The sequence below is a fragment of the Protopterus annectens genome, chromosome 4.part0, assembly GCF_019279795.1.
Source record: "Protopterus annectens isolate FY-2018-M chromosome 4.part0, PAN1.0, whole genome shotgun sequence".
NCBI classification, from domain to species: Eukaryota; Metazoa; Chordata; order Ceratodontiformes; family Protopteridae; genus Protopterus; species Protopterus annectens.
The window spans coordinates 1,103,414,179-1,103,434,177 of record NC_056733.1 but is presented as its reverse complement, the minus strand read 5'-3'; the positions used below and the strand labels follow the sequence as shown (position 1 = coordinate 1,103,434,177).

Here is a 19,999-nt window from a genome sequence, read left to right as displayed (position 1 = left end):
CGTCTTTGTCAGATTTTGCCTAGGGAGCAGTGTCCAGGGAAGTTCTGGTGCAAAGCGAATTAGGTTCTTGGGATGCTAAAGTCTTCACAAACGTCAGCTAGCAGTGATTCCAGCCTTAAAACGTTTTCATCATCTGTGGTCTCCAGGTCTCCTTTTATTTTTTGCAGACACCACAGTCGTGATATCTGCACAAACAAGGGATACAAGGTCATGCCCTCTTTGTCAGTTGTCAGTGGTGGCAGTGGAGATGGTCTCTACAGCATTTTCTGATGCTTCCAGCCTCATACATCCCATTGCAGCTAAGTCTAGTGGCAGGCAGACTAAGCAGATACTGGATGGACCCTCACAAGTGAAAACTCGGGACTAAGTATGTCTATATTTGGTCCAGATGTTGGGAAACGCTTCAAATAGTTCTGTTTGCCTCTTTTCAAAACGGTTGGAAAAATTCTGTTTGAGACTTCCTTGCAGCTATGCTTAGAAGACTGAAGCATTCTCTTTCCCTTGGGCTGAAATGCTCCTCTTGCATTTCCAACTTTTCCACCATTACCTAAGGTGCTTTTTAAGATTCAGAAAGAATTGCCAAAGATCATCGTGGTTGACCCCCTTTTAGCCCAGGCAAAGTTGGTTCTCTCGTTAATGGAATTGGCTAAGAGCAATTACCACAAGCTTCTTAACACTCTGGATTTGCTCACAGTGTCAGGGGCAAATTGTGCACCCCAACTTAGAACAATTGCTACTGACGGCCTGGATGCGAGTCTGTGCAGTTACCTTTTAGGCACTTGTTCCTTGAAGATGTGCAGCAGATATTGAAGGAGACAAGAAAACCTGCACTAGAAAGTCTTATGTTTACAAGTGGAAGAGGTTTTCTAGATGCGATCTAACCGATATGAGAGGCCTATTATGGTGTTTACCCATCAAGTTTTAAATTATTTTTGGAGTTACTTAATGGCTTATTATATGCATTTGTCAAGGTACTTCTTGTGGCAATCTCAGCTTTTCTGTTTATGGTTCCCCCTCTTTCATCTCTCTTTGTGGGCAAACAGTTGATAAAAGGAGTGTTGCACTTGAGAGCACTTGAGACCCTGTAAGAAGAAAGAAGCTTTAACAGTGGGATCTGTCAGAGAATAGTTACAGTGGCTGGTCTATAGTACATTGACTTAGGGCTGCTGGGCTTTATAGCAGGCTCATCCTGGCCAATAGAGAGATTGACGGAGCCCCTTCTACCATTAGCATGGGTCCCTGGCACACATCAGACTAGGCTTGGTCCTTAACGCACTTATTACCAAGCAAGTACCCGTGCTCATTTTTGGTGTTTAGTCGCTGTGACCAAGTCACCTAGTGCCAGTTTGACGACAATGTCAAGCAGCTAGCCTTGACACTGTGCGTGATTTATGATCTCTGTTCTGTCCAGAGGATACTGCACAACACATTTAATGTCTAAAGTGGTTGGCCTATACAATTCACTTCACCGATAGGCACCATCTGGGGTCTGTGCTTCTGCTGACCATGACTCCATTCTTAAGTGAGGTTGAGGTGAAAACACCCAGCATGTTTATATAGCTGGGAGGGACCCCCCAGAGACATGGGGAGAACATGGAAATCTGCACAGACATTGGCCAGAGGTCAGTACTGCGCCTTGTTTATTGTGCATGAAAGGAGAAAACCTTGATCTTTATGCCAACTTTGTCTTTGACAAATACTGACCCACAGTTTCTAGTAGGTATGAGGACGTGATATGCTCTAAACTGATAAATAAAGGGAGAGCATTCTTTGTGAAGAAACTTTTTTTTAACTGTATGAACTGTGTCAGGTTGTGGGAAAGCCTCAAGTTCAGGTATTTGTTGCCAGTACTCATGACACCAAGAGTAGCTACTTTAATCTGTTCCTAATTAGAATTTACTAGGATAAACTTCCAGCAGGTACACTTAGCTTAAAAAAACAGGGCACTAAGACTTTAGCCTAAATACAAAACCCTTGGGAAGAAAGGTGCAAACCATGTTTAGCAAAGCATAAAGGCTTGTCAGGCATGTTGTCCCAAGCTGACATATAATGGATCCCCCTGTAATGACACCAGCTACACAGCCAAGTATTAAAGCCAATTATCTTGTCTTTGAATCTCCATATCATTGAGTGACAGCAAAATGCCACTGAAGCTAAGCGTTTTTCCCATCTTTGACATATGTATGTCAATCTCCATGCTTGTCCTTCTGGGTAATGCACTTAAGTTCATTCACCACTTTGTGGACAGCTGTCAGGTCATAGTCATATTTGTTAGGACATAGGGATGTAAGAGGCCTTGTTACAGCCTGTATTCTTGCTGTGAAAAGACCACTGTCACTTTATTCATACCCAGCTCGGTGAGGATAATGTCCATATGCCTGACAGTAGAGTCACCTGTTCCTAAAATGTTTGCATGAGTACGTGCGGCCCCGGCAGGCTCTAACGGCTTGGAGTTTTCATCCTTGTGATTGTCAGAGGTACGTGTACTGACTGTGGTTATGTACTGTAAAGTTCCAGATTTCTTAGCCTCTTCTCTGTGGCTGTGGATTATTGAGTTATAAATGAATAGGTATTTTTCGTGTTTCATTGTTCCAGTCATCACACTTGGGTTATCCTGCCAGGGGTAGCCCTCACTCAGCCCTAATACCAAAGGCTTAGTATTTCTGCATATGTTGCTGTCGCATCAGGACTGACGTCAGGTCGTCAGTGGTATAAAAACAAGCAGCCGACGCCATTACATCAGTCTTTTTTGCTGAGGAGCCCAAAGCAGAAGCAGTTCGTACGAGTGCCGGTCGGCCCCTACCTGAGTTTTGGTTTTCGAAATTGAATCATCTTGAAGTCTTCTAAAGATAAGTACCCCGTTGGGGATCCTTTTTTCTTGCTCTAACCGATGTCAGAAAAAGTTAACAATTGTCTCGCCTATGGAAAGCAAATACCACACAGAGATTTCCATTCTTACTGCGTCACCTTTTTAGTCCCAGACAACGACGTACCTCGCTGCCAGTTTTGTGCTTTGTTCAATGCCCAAACTATTCGTTGTTGGGCCCTTATTGTAGCTAAATACTTTTGTTCTTGATCTCTGTATTCCGAAATGGCTTCGGTAAGCCATCCGGCTACTGATCTTCCAAAAAAAAAGTAAGGATAAAGACAGAGACAGACCGCACAGGTCCAGAACTGCTGACACTGCTTCTGTTAAGCTAGTTTCCAGTTCGCCGGTACTCAATGAGATGCTTTCACAGCACCTGATGCCCGCTTTGATGGATTTGCAGGCCGCTACCGAGACCCCGTTCGGAGTCCTGTATGCCGCAAGACTCTTCTTTGACTATGGAACCTGCGGATGTCTCTACCTTGGATGTGTCCAGAGCCACTGTACAGACACCAGCTTTTGAGGAAGTTCTTCGCACTACCGATATTCGACACAAACCAACTTCATTTGCATCTTCAGTTCTTTCTACAACTTCCGAGTTTCTAAGGCCAAGAGTACGAACTACGCCTAAAAAACTGATGACCCAAACTCAAGCGCCTGTTTCCTTGCCACAATCACAGATGCTTAAAATGGCAGAAGACCTGATCATGCTGATTAGGGGAAGCCAGCCTTCCCCTGCTAAAAGAAAGAGACTTGTCCCCAGCAACTTTATCTGACCAAGAATTTGACTCTGAGGTTTCTGATTATGAACACATACCCTTATTTACCTATGAGAATTCATATGCAGAGGAATCCATTCCTTCTGCCTCCCCTCCAGAGGATTTTTCTTTTGGTGAAACCCTACGTACTTTGAGAGAGCATTTCCATTGGGAATGCCAGGATTACCCTCAGTCCAAAAAGAGACTCTGGGAATTATTAGACTTACCACAGCACAGACTCTTAGTTGTCGCTCCTGTTCTGGATGTTGTGGATTATGTCTTTATGGAGTCTAGTCTAACTCCTGATACTTTACCCCCTGCTCCCAGGAAACCTGACAGGTACTACAGAGTCCCTGACTCTCTCGAATTTCTTTTTGAAAATCCAACTGCTGACCCAGAGATCATCTCCCAAGGACCTAAAGGAATAAAAGCAACTACAGCTAAGAATCCCACCCCCTAGGACAAGGATTCCCGAGCTTTAGACAGATGGGATAAAAAAGTATACACCTCTGCAATTTTTGCCATCAGAGCATTAAATTGTCAGTTCCACATGCTGAAATACCAGCAACATACTATGGAACTTATTGAGCAAAAATTATCTACCTTCCCTGACTGTGCAGAAAATAAAGAATTACAGGAGCTTATGCACTGTGCAAGCCAAGTCAGCAAGCATATCCTGCAATGTGGGTTTGACGCCCTAGAAGCATCTTGCAGGGCAGCAGTCTCAGGTTCTGAACTTAGAAGGCATGCCTAGCTTAAGGAGCAGACCTTGCCAGACCATGTCAAATCAAAATGATTGGACGCACCTCAGAACAAGGACAATCTGTTTGGCACCAAAGCAGAAGAGGTTTTAAAAAAGATGGAAGAAAAAGATAAGTCTATGCAGACAAAGATTTTTTGCAAGGGCAGCCTCCAAGATTCAGTAGGCATTGCCCCTCAAAACATTGGTCCTTTCCAGCCCCCTCAAGGCCACCTCAAACTTGACCTAGGGGAAGCACACCCCCCAGACTACAGTCTCAGGGTATGCAGAGATCTAAGCAATGGAGTACCTCCACTTCTAAAACAGGGAGTGCTAAGCCACCCCTTTATAGAAAGAATTCACAATGACTTCTCAACTGCTGTCCTCACCTCTGCCCAGTTGCTTGTGCCCCTAGGAGGAAAACTTGCCCACCATGTAAAAAACTGGACCTCCATCACCACCGATTGATGGGTCCTCAAAATAGTATCCCAGGAGTACAATTTTTATTTCCACATGCTGCCAACCCCAAAAGGGTTCCCAGACCTTCCTACAAACCAGTGGACAGCGGCACAAAACCAGGTTCAGTCCCTGCTCTTTCCATAAGGGCAATTCAGCCTGTTCCTGCAGAACAGATAGGCCAAAGTTTTTATTCCAGACTTTTCCTGGTACCAAGAAAAGAGGGCACTTGGCACCCAATCTTAGATCTATCCATTCTAAACAACCTTCCTGGTGGTACCAAAATTCAAAATGCTCACCCTACAGCAGCTTCTCCCTATGCTGTCCAAACATGCCTGGTTAGCCACTCTAGATTTAAAGGAGGCCTATCTGCACATTCCAATTAGGGACTCCTGCAGGAAATATCTATGTTTCAGGGCAGAACCTATGCATTATCACTTCTCTGCACTTCCCTTTGGCTCATCCACTGCTCCCAGAGTTTTCGCAAAATGCCTGGCTCCAGCCATTGCCTATTGCAGACAGAAAAATATTCAAATTTACCCCTACTTGGACGATTGCCTGATTCAGGCAGACAGTCAGGAAAAGCTGTTGCAGCACCTGACATTTGTAAAGGACCTTCTAACATCCCTGGGGTACACTGTCAACGAAAAGAAATCCAAACTTGTCCCCAGTCAAAAAATTTTATTCCTAGGAGCAAGCTTGGACACAGCATCCCAGATGGCATTCCTTACTCCAGAAAAACAAACCGATCTGACAGGCTACTTCTCATAAATGGCCACCAGAACCCAGTTATCCACAAGGAAAATTCTGCAAGCTCTAGGGTTTATGGCCTCCTGCATTCTACTAATTCCATATGCCAGACTGCATATGAGGAAACCTCAGTGGTACTTAAAAAGTCTTTGGTGCCAACATTCTCAGGACCTGGAAAGTATCATACCTATTATATCATGTCTAAGGAAAGAGTTCCTCTGGTGGGCGGCAGCATGCAACCACAACAAGGGGCTTCTCTTTACACAACTCCACACAGCTAAGACCCTAACCACAGACGCATCAGACTATGCCTGGGGTGCACATCTGGACAGCAGATGCATTCAGGGCAACTGGAGCCCAAATCAAATTCATCTGCACATCAACCTAAAGGAGATGCTAGTTCAGCATTTTCTGACAGCTTTCAGATCCCTTCTCTCTCCAGGGCCCCTACTAATCAAAACAGACAACACCACAGTGATTTGGTACATCAACATGCAGGGGGGAACCCACTCTTACCCACTCTGCAGGCTAGCCATGACCCTCTGGAACATGGCCTTAGCCATGCATATTCACCTGCAAGCTCAATTCCTGCCAGACAAACAAAACTCTCTGGCAGACAACTTAAGCAGAAATCTCCTAGACCCACACTAGTGGCAATTAAACCACAACACCTTCAGTCTTGTGACACAGGAATGGGGTACCCCAAAGGTGGACCCATTTGCCTCCCCCTACAACCACCAGATCAGCAAATTCTGTGCCAGGGAACCTCACAGCAAGGCCTGAAAAGTGGATGCCCTATCCTCCCAGTGGGCAAACCTCTCACTCTATGCTTTTCCCCCTCTATCTCTTCTTACAAGAGTATTACTCAAGATAAGGGAGGAAAGACCAAGGGCAATCCTGATTTCCCCAGACTGGCCACGCCAACACTGGTACCCACTACTGCGCAGTCTGTCACTGTTGCCTTCATGGCACCTCTCACGGATCCAAACTCTCCTGATGCAGCAGGAGGGACAGATGTTCTTCATGTTTCACTGTTGCAGTCATCACACTTGGGTTATCTGCCTGCAGGTAGCCCTCAGTCTGCCTGAATACCAGAATCTTGGGATTTCTGCGTCGAATGCTGTTGCCTCTTCCATGACGTCAGGTCATCAGGGGTATAAAACATGCAGCCGATGCCATTACATGAGCTTTTTGTTCTGCGTGGGAGCCCGAAGCAAAAGCAGTTTGCAAGTGCCGGTCGGCCGCTTCCTGAAATTTTCATTTTTCGAGTTTCAAACCTGAAGGCTTCTCAAGCTAAGTACCATATTGGGGATCCTTTTTTCTTGCTTTAACCAATGTCAGAAAAAGTTAACAATTGTCTTGCCTGTGGAAAGCAAGTACCTCTCAGAGATTTTCATTCTTACTGCGTCACCTGTTTAGGCCCATACCACGATGTTCCTCTCTGTAGATTTTGTGTTTTAATGCCCAAACTATTTATCGTCGGGCTATCTTTGTCGCTAAATTCTTTCGCTGTCATTCTCCATTTTCCAAAATGGCTTCTATAAGCCATCCGACTGTCGATCTTCTGAAAAAAACATAAAGACAGAGACAGACCGCATAGGTCCAAAACTGCCGACGGTGCTTCCATTAAGCTAGTTGCCAGTTCGCCAGTACTCAGTGAGGCGCCTTTGCAGCCCCTGATACCCACTTCTACAGATTCGCAGGCCTCTACTGAGACCCATTCGGAGTTCGGTATGCCGCAAGATGCTTCTTCAACTAAGGAACCTGCGGATGTCTCTACCTTGGATGGGTCCAGAGCCGCTGTGCAGGCATCGGCTTCTGAGTGTGTATTCCGACCTTCTGATGTTCACATTAAACAGACAGGTTCTTTTTTGACTAAGAATACCGAGTTTCTCAGGCCCATAGTTCACACTATGCCTAGAAAACCAATGACCAAAGCGCATGCTCAAGCTCCCTTGCCACAGAAACAAATGCTTAGAATGGCTGAAGATCTTATAATTTTAATTAGGGGAAGCCAGCCTTCCCCCTCTAAAAGACAAAGAATTGATTTTCCTTCTGATTCTACAGACCATGAGTCCGATGACTCTGATCCATCTGATTACCAGGACATACCCTTATCTACCTATGAGGATTCAGATGCAGAGGATTCCATACCCTCTGCCTCCCCTCCAGAGGACATTTCGTTTGGCGAAACCTTGCATACTTTAAGAAAGCGTTTCCACTGGGAATGCCAGGACTACCCTCAGTCCAGAAAGAGACTCAAGAGAATTTTTAGACTTGACTCAGCACAGGCCTCTAGATATACCCCCTGTCGTGGACATTGTAGATGATGTTTTCATGGAATTGTCTTACTCCTGATACTTTACCACCAGCTCCTAGAAATCCTGACAGGTACTACAGAGTACCTGACTCTCACAAATTTCTCTAAGAATCCCACTGCGGATCCAGAGACCATTTCCCAGGGACCTAAAGGCATTAAGGCTACTACAGCCAAAAACCCTACCCCTTCAGACAGGGCTTCTAGAGCTTTAGACAGATGGGGTAAGAAGGTATATACCTCTGAAACTCTTGCCAGCAGAGCTTTGAATTGCCAGTTTCACATGTTGAAGTACCAGCAGCATATTATGGAACTAATTAAACAAAAAATGTTGCTTCCAGATTGTACCAAAAATAAAGATTTACAACAGTTAATACATTCTGCAAACCATGTTAGTAAACATACTTTGCAGTGTGGTTTTGATGCCTTAGAAGCATCTTGCAGGACTGCTGTCACTCTGTCTATACTGAGAAGGCATGCTTGGCTGACGGAGCAAACCTTGCCAGACCATGTCAAAGCAAAATTACTAGATGCTCCATTAAACCAGGAAAGGTTGTTTGGCACAAAAGCAGAAGTTCTTAAAAAGATGGAGGAAAAAGCTAAATCTATGCAAACTGTTAAAGATTTCTTACAGGTGCAGTCACCTAGATTCAGTAGGCATTGGCCTTCTAAAAACTGGTCCTTTCCAGTCCTCCCCAGGCATTGTCAGTCCAAACTCAGGGGCAACAGGCCACCAAGACTGCATTCACAGGGTATGCAGAGATCTAAACAATGGAGTGCCCCCTTCTCTAAAACAGCGAGTTGTAAGCCACCCCCTTATGGAAGAAGTTCACAATGACTTGTCTGTCTTCCTTCCCAGCAAAGCCCAAGTACTTGCACCGCTAGGAGGAAAACTCGCCCTGCATGCTCAAAACTGGATGTCTATTACCCAGGACTGATGGGTCCTAAACATTGTATCCCAGGGATAGAGATTCTATTTCCACTCACTGCCAGCCCCAAGCGGGTTGCCAGACCTTCCTTCAAACCAGTGGGCAGAGGCTCAAAATCAAGTAATTTCTCTTCTCAGTATCAGGGCTATTCAACCTTTGCCATTAGAGCAAAGGGGACAGAGTTTCTACTCCAGACTATTCCTAGTGCCCAGAAAATAGGGTTCTTGGCACCCTATTCTAGATCTGTCAATTCTCAACACCTGCCTCGTGGTCCCAAAATTCAAAATGTTGACTCTGCAACAGCTTCTTCCTATGCTAACCAAGGACCTGGCTAGTCACCCTAGACTTAAAATAAGCTTATCTGCACATCCCCATAAGGGAATCTTGTAGGAAATATCTACGTTTCAGGGCAGGCTCTATGCACTATCAGTGCTCTATACTTCCCTTTGGCTTGTCTACTGCACCCAGGGTATTTACAAAGTGCCTGGCTCCAGCCATTGCATACTGCAGGCAGAGAAGTATTCAAATTTACCCATACTTGGACGATTGCCTGATCTAGGCTGACCGTCAGGAATTGCTACTTCAGCACCTGGCATTTGTAAAGAGACTTCTAACTTCTCTGGGATACACCATCAATGAAAAGAAATCACAACTGGTGTCCAGCCAAAAGATTGTATTCCTGGGAGCAAGCTTGAACACAACTTCCCAAATGACATTCCTCACTCCAGAAAAGCAGGTTCATTTGACAAACTGCTTCAAACTTATGTCCACCAAAACCCAGCTATCTGCAAGAAAAATACTGCAGGCCCTAGGGATCATGGCCTCATGCATTCTGCTAATTCCATGCAAGACTGCATATGAGGAAACTTCAATGGTACTTAAAAAGTCTCTGATGTCAACATTCTCAGGACCTGGAAACACTGACTCCTATCATTCCTTGTCTAAGGGCAGAGTTCCTTTGGTGGACAGAGGCATGCAACCACAACAAGGGACTTCCTTTCACTCAACCCCTCACAGCAGACGCATCAAACTATGCGTGGGGGCTCACATGGCAGGCAAATGCACTCAAGGCAAATGGAGCCCAGAACAAATTCCCGTGCATATCAATCAAAAAGAAACGTTAGCTGTACAGAATGCTCTGACAGCCTTTCAAATACCTTATCCTTCCAGGACAACTCCTGATAAAGACGGACAACACCACAATTATGAGGTACATAAACAAGCAGGTGGGAACTCATTCCTACCCTCTCTGCAGGTTAGCCATGGCCCTCTGGAACACAGCCCTGAGCAACCAAGTGCACCTGCAAGCACAATTCCTGCCAGGCAAACAAAATTCACTGGCAGATGACAAGCAGAAGTCTACTGGACCCACACAAGTGGAAGCTGGAACCCAAAATATTCAAACTTCTAATCCACAGGTGGGGGACTCCAGAGGTGGACCTCTTTGCCTCCCCCCAAAACGATCAGTTGAACAAATTTTGCACCAGAAATCACCACAGCCAAGCATGGAAAGTGGATGCCCTATCCTTTACGTGGGAAAACCTCTCAATTTATGCCTTTCCCCCTCTGCCCCTCCTCTCAATAGTACTACGCAAGATCAAACAAGACAGGCCAAGGAAATCCTTATTGCCCCAGACTGGCCACGCCAACACTGGTACCCACTGCTACGCAGTCTGACAGCAGTGCCACCCTGGCACCTACATCAGACCCTCCCTCCCTGTTGTCGCAGCAGGAGGGACAGACTATACACCCACAGCTGCAAACCCTGACCCTTGCAGCCTGGCTTATCCCCTGAATACACCACCAGCAACCCCCAGCAAACAGGTGCTGGACATCATCCTTGAGGCAAGAAGGCCTAGTACTAGGAAATCCTAGTCAGAAAAGTGGAAAAGATACTGTTCTTGGAGTCAGTCTCAAGGAAGGGACACAGCTGTGCCCACCTTGCCTCAAATCCTAGATTACCTAGCAGAGCTACTCCTCATCATCAATTAAAATTCATGCCTCTGCCATCTCAGCTCACTACAGTACTGAGCCACCTCTATTTTCCCACCCGCTCATCAAAACAGTTCCTGAGAGGAGCTAACATTTTAAGGCCCCCGAGGAGAGCTCCCACCCCTGCCTGGGACCTTAACTTTGTGCTAGCGAAGCTCACGCTTCTCCCTTTTGAGCCTGCTGCTACAGAAGAGTTCAAATTCCTCTCTTGGAAAACAGCCTTACTTCTAGCAATCACTTCAGCAAGAAGTGTGTCTGAGTTACAGGCACTAATCCCTGTGGAACCCTTCATTATTTTCCACACGGACAGGGTTTCGCTCAGGACTAACCCATCATTTATGTCCAAGGTGGTATCCAGTGTGGCTTTAAACCAATCCATCAATTTACCAACCTTTTTCCCTAATCCTCAGAATAAAGGGGAAAGGATCCTGCACTCCTTGGACTTGCACAAACAGCTCAGGTTCTACCTTGGCAGAACTAAACCTTTCAGAAAATCTGACCAACTGCTAGTCAGCTTCGCTACAGGGGCAGAGGGCAAGGCCATTTCAAAGCAAACTATTTCCAGATGGATAGCACACTGCATCCATTTCTGCTACAAACACCATGGAAAACCTACCCCACAGGGGATCAGAACTCATTCCACTAGGGCTACCTCAACCTCTACAGCATTCCTCAGGGGAGGCTCTACCAGGGACATCCTGGAAGCTGCAACCTGGAGTTCTGTACACACCTTCACCAAGCATTTACCACTTACCTATTTTTTCTAAATCCAGAGCTGGATTTGCCACAGCAGTCCTACAAGGCCTGCTAGCCAGCCCCAATACTTCTTTACTGCCTCCACCCTTCCTCAGCTTTGGGAATCAACCCCAGTGTGAAGACTGCAACAGTGAAACACGAAGAACATAGTACAGTTGTGTACACATCATAAATGTAGATGTTCGAGTGTATTCACTGTTGCAGTCCTGGTTACCCTCCCTCCAGCCCCCTGAGTTTTCTATTCTTTCCACCAATCCTTTTTTTGGCCATATCTTATGGCAATGGTATTTACTTTTTACTGGAGGTGTTCCACACCATGTAATTGTTTCCTATTTTGGGGGCTCCTGACATCTGGGGCAAGAAAAACTGATGTAATGGCATTGGCTGCATGTTTTATACCCCTGACGACCTGACATCATGGAAAAGACGACAACATCCGACACAGAAATCCCAAGACTCTGGTATTCGGGCTGACAGGGCTACCTGCCAGCAGATAACCCAAGTGTAATGACTACAACAGTGAATACACGCGAGCATGTATATTTATGGTAAGTGTACACAACTGTACTGTACTTGCATCCGCAGTTGCAGGCCCTGAACCTTGCAGCCTGGCTTATTCCTTGACTTCTCCTCCAGTGCCAGCCTAAGCAAGCAGGTACTGGATGTCATACGTGAAGCCAGATGACCCAGTACTAGAAAATCCTATGCTGACAAGTGGAAAAGGTATTGTTCCTGGATCCAGACTAAAGGAGTGGACCTAGCACAACCCTCCTTACCTCTCATCCTGGGTTACCTAGCAGACCTACTCCACAGGGGTCTATCCTTCTCTTCCATTAATATTCATGCCTCTGCCATCTCTGCTCAATACAGCACTGAGCCACCTCTCTTTTTGCACCCTCTCATCAAGCAGTTCCTGAGAGGGGCTAACAACTTAAAGGCCACCAAGAAGAACTCCTACCCCTGCGTGGGACCTTAACTTTGTGTTGGAAAAGCTCATGCTTACCCCTCTTTGAGCCTGCAGTGTCAGCAGAGTTAAAGTTCCTCTCTTGGAAAACAGCCTTGCTTCTGGCCATCACTTCAACCAGAAGAGTGTCGGAGCAAGCACTTATGGCTGTGGAACCCTTCATTATTTTTCATGCTGACCAGGTCTCCCTCAGGACTAACACAACTTTCGTGCCTAAAGTGGTGTCCAGTGTGGCTCTCAATCAATCTATCCATTTGCCCACCTTTTTCCCTAATCCTCAAAATAAGGGGGAAAGGATCCTGCACTCTCTAGATTTGCACAGACAGCTCAGATTCTACCTTGATAGGACTAAGCCCTTTAGGAAATCTGACCAGTGGCAGCGGGCAAGGCCATATCAAAGCAAACCATCTCCAAATGTATAGCATACTGTATCCATTTCTGTTGCAAACACCATGGGAAACCACTCCCTCAGGGGGTCAGAACACATTCCACTAGGGCAACTTCAACCTCTACAGCTCTTCTCAGAGGAGTCCCTACCAGAGACATTCTAGAAGCTGCAACTTGGAGATGTTCATCGTGCATACAGCTGCAGTCATAACAGATGGGTTTTCCTGCCGTCAGGCAGGTCCTCGGTCGGCCGAATTCCAAAGTCTAGGTCCAGCGTCGGTTGTCGTTGCTTCTTCCCTGACGTCAGTGTGACAGGGGTATAAAAGAACCAGCTGACACCATTTTCTTCAGTCTTTCTTGCCGCGCGGTGCCCGAAGCAGAATCAGTTCGCAAGTGCCGGTCGGCCAGCTCCTGAGATTACGAATATCTTGCAACCGAAGTCTTCTTAAAAGCTAAGTACCCCGTTGGGGAAACTTTTCTTGCCTCAGACCGATGTCAGACAAAGTTAATAATTGCATTTCATGTGGGAAGCAAATACCGCATAAGGATTTTCATTCCCTCTGCATTCCTTGCTTAGGCCCAGACCACGACGTCTCGGCCTGTCGTTTTTGTGCTACATTTAACAAACGCACTATTAAGTGTCGGGCGGAGTTCGCCCAGCACTTTTTTTGGCAAAAAATTTAACTACACAATGTCGTTGGATACTCCGACTCCAGTTTTGACTAAAAAACGCAAAGATAAGGACCAACACACGAGGTCCGTGGCCTCTGCTGACACCACGCCAAAGCCGACTTCAGGTGGTCCGGTTCTCAGCGAGGTGCCTACGCAGCCCCTGACTACCAACGACACTTCATTGGCGGTGTCTTCTGTACCTGAGGTCACAGGCTCTTCGGCCCACACCCCGACTACAGATACCGAAGCCACTCTTGGCGGTGAAACTCAGAGTTTAGACAGGTCTGCCTCCTCTCAAGATGTCTTCAGGCCTTCCTCTTCTTTTTCCATCAAGGCTTTCACTAAGTCTAAGACAGCCATGCATACTAAAAAACAAACCCCACAGGGCCCTTCTCAAGGCCCCATGCCTAAAAACAGATGCTCAAAATGGCTGAGGACTTAATTACTCTTATCAGGGGTTCTCAACCCCCCCTGGACAAAAGGCCCAGAGTGGAGGAAGAATCCCCCTCCTCGGACCAGGCCTCCATTATTTCAGAACGTTCTGATGACCAGGAACATTCATACTCCCCTTTTGAAGATTCTGATGCAGAGGAGTCCATTCCCTCTGTCTCCCCCCCTGAGGATTACTCTTTTGGGGAAACCTTGCATACCTTGAGGGAACACTTCCACTGGGAAGGTCAAGAGTACTCAGACTCCAAGAAAAGGCTTAGGGATTTTCTCTTGCTCCCTCAGCACAGGCCTCTGGCTAAACCCTCCTGTCTTGGATATCCTTGATGATGTGTATTCGGAGTCCTGCCTAAACCCAGACTCTATACCTCCAGCCCCAGTCAAGCCTGACAGGTATTACCGGGTTCCTGACTCACACCAATTCCTATACAAAAGCCATGCGGCTGACCCAGAAACTATCTCACAGGGCCCCAAGGGGATTAAGGCCTCCACTGCTAAAAATCCATTACCTTCAGAGAGGGATTCCAGAGCTTTAGAAAGGTGGGGGGAAAAGGTGTACACCTCGGCCACCTTATCCATGAGGGCATTAAACTGCCAGTTCCATATGTTAAAGTACCAACAGTTTCTGTTATCACAATTGAGAAGCAAAATGTCACAACCTGAACAACCAGAATTGAAGGAGTTGCAGGATTTGATACATAGTGCAGAACAAGTGGGTAAACATACTTTGCAATGTGGTTTTGATGCTTTAGAGGCCTCATGTAGAGCTGCTGTTACAGGATCAGTCATACGTAGACAAGAGCAAACCTTACCAGATCATGTTAAAGCTAAATTACTGGATGCACCTCTGCAAAAAGATGTATTGTTTGGTGTTAAAGCTGAGGAGGTATTAAAGAAAATGGAGGAAAAGGCAAAATCAATGCAAACAGTGAAAGATTTCCTACAGGTACAACCTCCACGTTTCAGTAGAAATTGGCCTTCAAAAAATTGGTCCTTTCCAGCCACAGAGAGACCCCAAAGAGGTAGATACAGGGGTAGAGGGCAATCTCAAGGATCGTTTAGAGGCAGACAATGGCAAGCACCTACACAAAGAGGTGGTGAGGATATTTCACAGCCATTCAGAAAGCAGAACCAATGACTTTCCCCTTTGCATGCCAAGCAAGGCTCAAATGGCAGCACCTTTAGGCGAAAAACTGGCATTATTTTCAAAAAATTGGTATATTGTCACAAAAGACAAATGGATCCTGGACATTATAGACAGAGGCTACAGATTCCACTTTCACACCCTTCCAAAAATGAGAGGAATGCCAAACCTGCCACACAATCAAAGGGCAGAGGCACAAAAACTAATTTCAGATCTCATGGACATGAAAGCTATTCAAGAGGTACCTGCACAAGAACAGGGTCAAGGTTTTTATTCCAGACTATTCCTGGTACCAAGGAAGGGCAAAGATTGGAGACCTATTTTGGACCTATCCATCCTAAACACATTTTTACTCATGCCAAAATTCAAGATGCTCACATTACAGCAGCTTCTTCCCATGCTGGGCAAGGAGTCTTGGCTGGTAACATTGGACCTCAAGGAGGCATACCTGCATGTCCCAATCAGACAAGATTGCAGAAGATACCTCAGATTTCTTGCAGGTTCAACACATTATCAATTCTCTGCATTGCCCTTTGTCTTATCTACTGCACCCAGAGTGTTCACGAAATGCCTGGCATCAGTAATTGCCTACTGCAGGCTGCAAGGGATACAAATATACCCATATTTGGATGACTGCCTGATCCAAGCGGACAGCAAGCACATACTTCTGAAACATCTGGACTTTCTAATAATGTTGTTGAATTCCCTGGGATACACAGTCAACAAAAAGAAATCAAGGCTAATACCCTCTCAAACAATAATTTTCCTGGGTGCCAACTTGGATACAAACACCCAGATGGCCTACCTCACGCCAGAGAAACAAGGGCAACTAACTCAATACTTCAGAAAACTGGCAACTTTCACCAGGCTGACTGCAAGGAAAATCCTGCAGGCTCTGGGATTCATGGCATCTTGCATCCTACTAATCCCATGTGCAAAGCTGCATATGAGGAAACTTCAATGATACCTAAAAAACCTATGGTCTCAGCACAGCCACAGTTTGGAGACAATAATGCCACTAATTCCATGTCTTCAAAAGGAATTTCTGTGGTGGGCTCAAGCATGCCAAAGAAACACAGGTCTCCCATTCTGCAAGCCTCAAGCAAGTCAAGTCATCACAACAGACGCCTCTGATTACGCCTGGGGGGGGCGCACATGACAGATCGGTGCATTCAGGGCAGATGGTCCCAAAAGGAAAAGCACCTACACATCAATCAAAAGGAAATGCTAGCAGTAATAAATGCTATTATAGCCTTCAAAGACCTGCTGCATCCAGGCCAGCTATTGATAAGGACAGACAACACCACAGTAATGTGGTACATAAACAAACAGGGAGGAACCCATTCATACCCCCTATGCAGGCTAGCCATGTCTCTTTGGAACATGGCTTTGGAATTGCAAATCGAGCTTCAAGCACAGTTCCTGCCAGGCAAGGAAAACACGCTGGCAGACAACCTAAGCAGAAATATGACAGATCCACACGAATGGAAGTTGCATCCTCAATTTTTTTCAAAGATAATTCAAGCATGGGGAAGGCCAGACATAGATCTCTTTGCCTCCCACAGAAATCACCAATTGGCAAAATTCTGCTCAAGGACCTTTCATCCACAGGCCTGGAAAGTGGACGCACTCTTTCAGTTGGACAACAATGACAGTTTATGCCTTTCCACCTCTTCCTCTGCTGCCCAAAGTTCTATTAAAAACCAGAGCAGACAGACCAAAGATGATGCTCATCGCTCCAGGCTGGCCAAGGCAACACTGGTACCCACTCCTGAGGAGCCTGACACATTCCCCACCATGGATCCTGCCTCTAATGCCTCTTCTACAGACTCAGCACAACTTCAAAACTCTTCACAGTCAGCTGAAAACACTCAATCTAGCTGCATGGAAGATTCCTTAAAATCACAACAGACCCTACTCTCCAAGGAGGTACAGGATGTCATTTTGGAGGCCAGAAGACCTTCTACTAGAAAAGCCTACTCGCCAAATGGAAACGGTTTTGTACTTGGAATGAGAAAAAGGGCCAGAACCCTGAAATACTGAATTTACCTCAAATATTACAGTACCTAGCTGAGATGCTAAGCAGTGGACTTTCATTCTCCTCCATCAAAATCCATGCCTCAGCCATTTCTGCAGAATACAACACTGATCCTCCTTTATTCTCTCACCCCCTCTTAAGACAGTTCCTCAGAGGGGCTAAGAATATAAAACCCCCAAGGAAACCACCAGTACCGGCTTGGGATCTCAATTTCATTCTAGAGAAACTGACTTTGCCTCCCTTTGAGCCAGCTGCCTCAACAGAACTACAATATTTGTCCTGGAAAACAGCCTTCCTGCTGGCTATCACCTCAGCTCGCAGGGTTTCGGAACTACAAGCCCTCATGGCTGTGCAGCCTTTCATCATTTTCCATCAGGACAGAGTTTCCTTATGAACCAATCCTTCCTTTATGCCAAAGGTAGTATCCAGGGTAGCCTTGAATCAGGCTATCCACTTACCTACCTTTTACCCCAATCCTCAAAACAAAGAGGAGAGACTACTACATTCCTTGGACATTCACAGACAACTACTTTATTTTTGGACAGAACAAAGTCTTTCAGAAAATCAGAGCAACTCTTTGTGTCCTATGCTACAGGGGCTCAAGGGAAACCTATTTCCAAACAGACAATCTCAAAATGGATAGCCCACTGCATACGCTTTTGTTACTCGTTTCATGGTAAAACTGTACCTACAGGCATCAGATCTCACTCCACAAGGGCCACAGCTACCTCTGCAGCTTTCCTCAGGGGGGTTCCTACCAAAGATATTTTGGAAGCTGCCACTTGGAGTTCTGTGCATACTTTCTCCAAGCACTATCACCTGTCATTATACTCCAAATCTAGAGCAGGCTTTGCCACTGCAGTTTTTCAGGGCATCCTGGCTCCTCCTAGTTCCACCTAGTGCCTACCACCCCTTTTTTAGCTTTGGTATTCTACCCATCTGTTATGACTGCAGCTGTATGCACGATGAACATAGTACAGTTTTGTACCTACCATAAATGTAGATGTTCGAGTGCTAATACAGCTGCAGTCCAGGTTTCCCTCCCACCTTCCCCTCTGGTACAGGCCTAATGGCTAACACTTCCTCATACAACCTGATTGGGGTATTCTTTTATGGTGTATTTGCTTGCAACTACTGTTTTTTGATTATACTGCATTGCATTATTACATATCTTTATTTATTGCCTTCCTTCTGGGGGCACCTGACATCTGGGGCAAGAAAAACTGAAGAAAATGGCGTCGGCTGGTTCTTTTATACCCCTGTCGCACTGACGTCAGGGAAGAAGCGACGACAACCGACGCCGGACCTAGACTTTGGAATTCGGCCGACCGAGGACCCGCCTGACGGCAGGAAAACCCATCTGTTATGACTGCAGCTGTATTAGCACTCGAACATTTACATTTATGGTAGGTACAAAACTGTACTTTCTGTTCATACCTTCACCAAGCATTTACCACCTGCCTATCTTTTCCAAATCCAGGGCAGGTTTTGCTACAGTAGTCCTGCAGGGCATACTAGCCAGCCCCAACTCTTCTTGACTGCCTCCACCCATTCTTCAGCTTTGGGAATCAACCCAAGTGTGATGACTGCAACAGTGAAACATGAAGAACATAGTACAGTTGTGTACACTTAGCATAAATGTAGATGTTAGAGTATATTCAATGTTGCAGTCCTGGTTTCCCACCCTCCAGCCCCCTTCTCTCTCTTCCTCACTCCTTACAGGGCTATTGGTATTTACTTTTTATTGGTGGTGTTTTTCCACCATAACTTAGCTCCCTAATTGGGGGCTCCTGACATTTGGGGCAAGAAAAACTGATGTAATGGTGTTCGTTGCCTGTTTTTATACCACTGACGTCAGTCCTGAAGCAACAGCAACCGACACAGAAATACTAAGCCTCTGGTATTCGGGCCGACTGAGGGCTACCCCTGTCAGGATAACCCAAATGTGATGACTGCAACAGTGAATACACTTGAACATCTACATTTATGGTAAGTGTACACAACTGTACTTTGAGTGTAGTAACTGCAAGACAAGTAGTTTTAATTCAATACTGGCAGAGTAGTCAGCTAAGTAGTGAAAGTATATCACAGGTAATAGTGTTTTCTAGTGTATTGCTGGCGACAGAACTTGGCAGGCTAATAACTTCATAATTTTCTGTTTCCTTTGTGACAAATTTTCTGTAGAAAGTGACAGTGAAAGTGCTTTTTTTACCAGTTGTCTCCCCCTTCAAAAAAAATAAAATAATAAAATTTGTTAGAGTGGCCTGCTGCTGTTAAAATGACTGACTGGATTTCTTTTTATCCTTTCAGGAGCTGCGAGAGTTGGAGAATGAGGAGCTTAAGGTTCAGCTGCAGGTTTTCACTGAAAATGGTGAGGATGATTATGAAGAGCTCAGGGGCCGTCTTGAGGACATCCGCATCGAGATGGAATATCCTTTGTTTAATCTATGTTGCTTTATGTACATTTTAATCTTGGGAGAGGATGTCTTTGTTTTTGTGTGGGATCATTACAATTTGAGTTTGTGGGTCCCCCCCCCCCCAGAAAACATAGAATTTTGAAATTTAAACAGCTTAGGCACTGAGAAAAAATAATTGCTACTTGTGTAAATTGCATTTTGTTTGTTCATTGTTTGTATAATAAATCTGCTTTTTTATTTGAATTTATTTTTATCTGTGGACATTTAAAAAAAATTGCAGCAGAACTGTTTTAGTAGCCAAAAATCAGACTTAAAAATCTATGATTATGTCTGACGTTGCAAAGTCCTAATCCACCCAGTATGGTCC

General features: G+C 45.5%; 1 protein-coding gene across 1 annotated transcript in view; it reads left to right on the top strand.

Moving 5' to 3' along the window:
* DIAPH1 (diaphanous related formin 1) overlaps window positions 1-19,999 on the top strand; it is a 2,838,381-nt gene that overhangs the window by 952,004 nt on the left and 1,866,378 nt on the right. Inside the window, exon 10 of the mRNA XM_044069079.1 lies at window positions 19,526-19,644. Coding sequence (XP_043925014.1) covers window positions 19,526-19,644 — 119 coding nt within the window. The remainder of the gene's footprint in view (window positions 1-19,525; window positions 19,645-19,999) is intronic.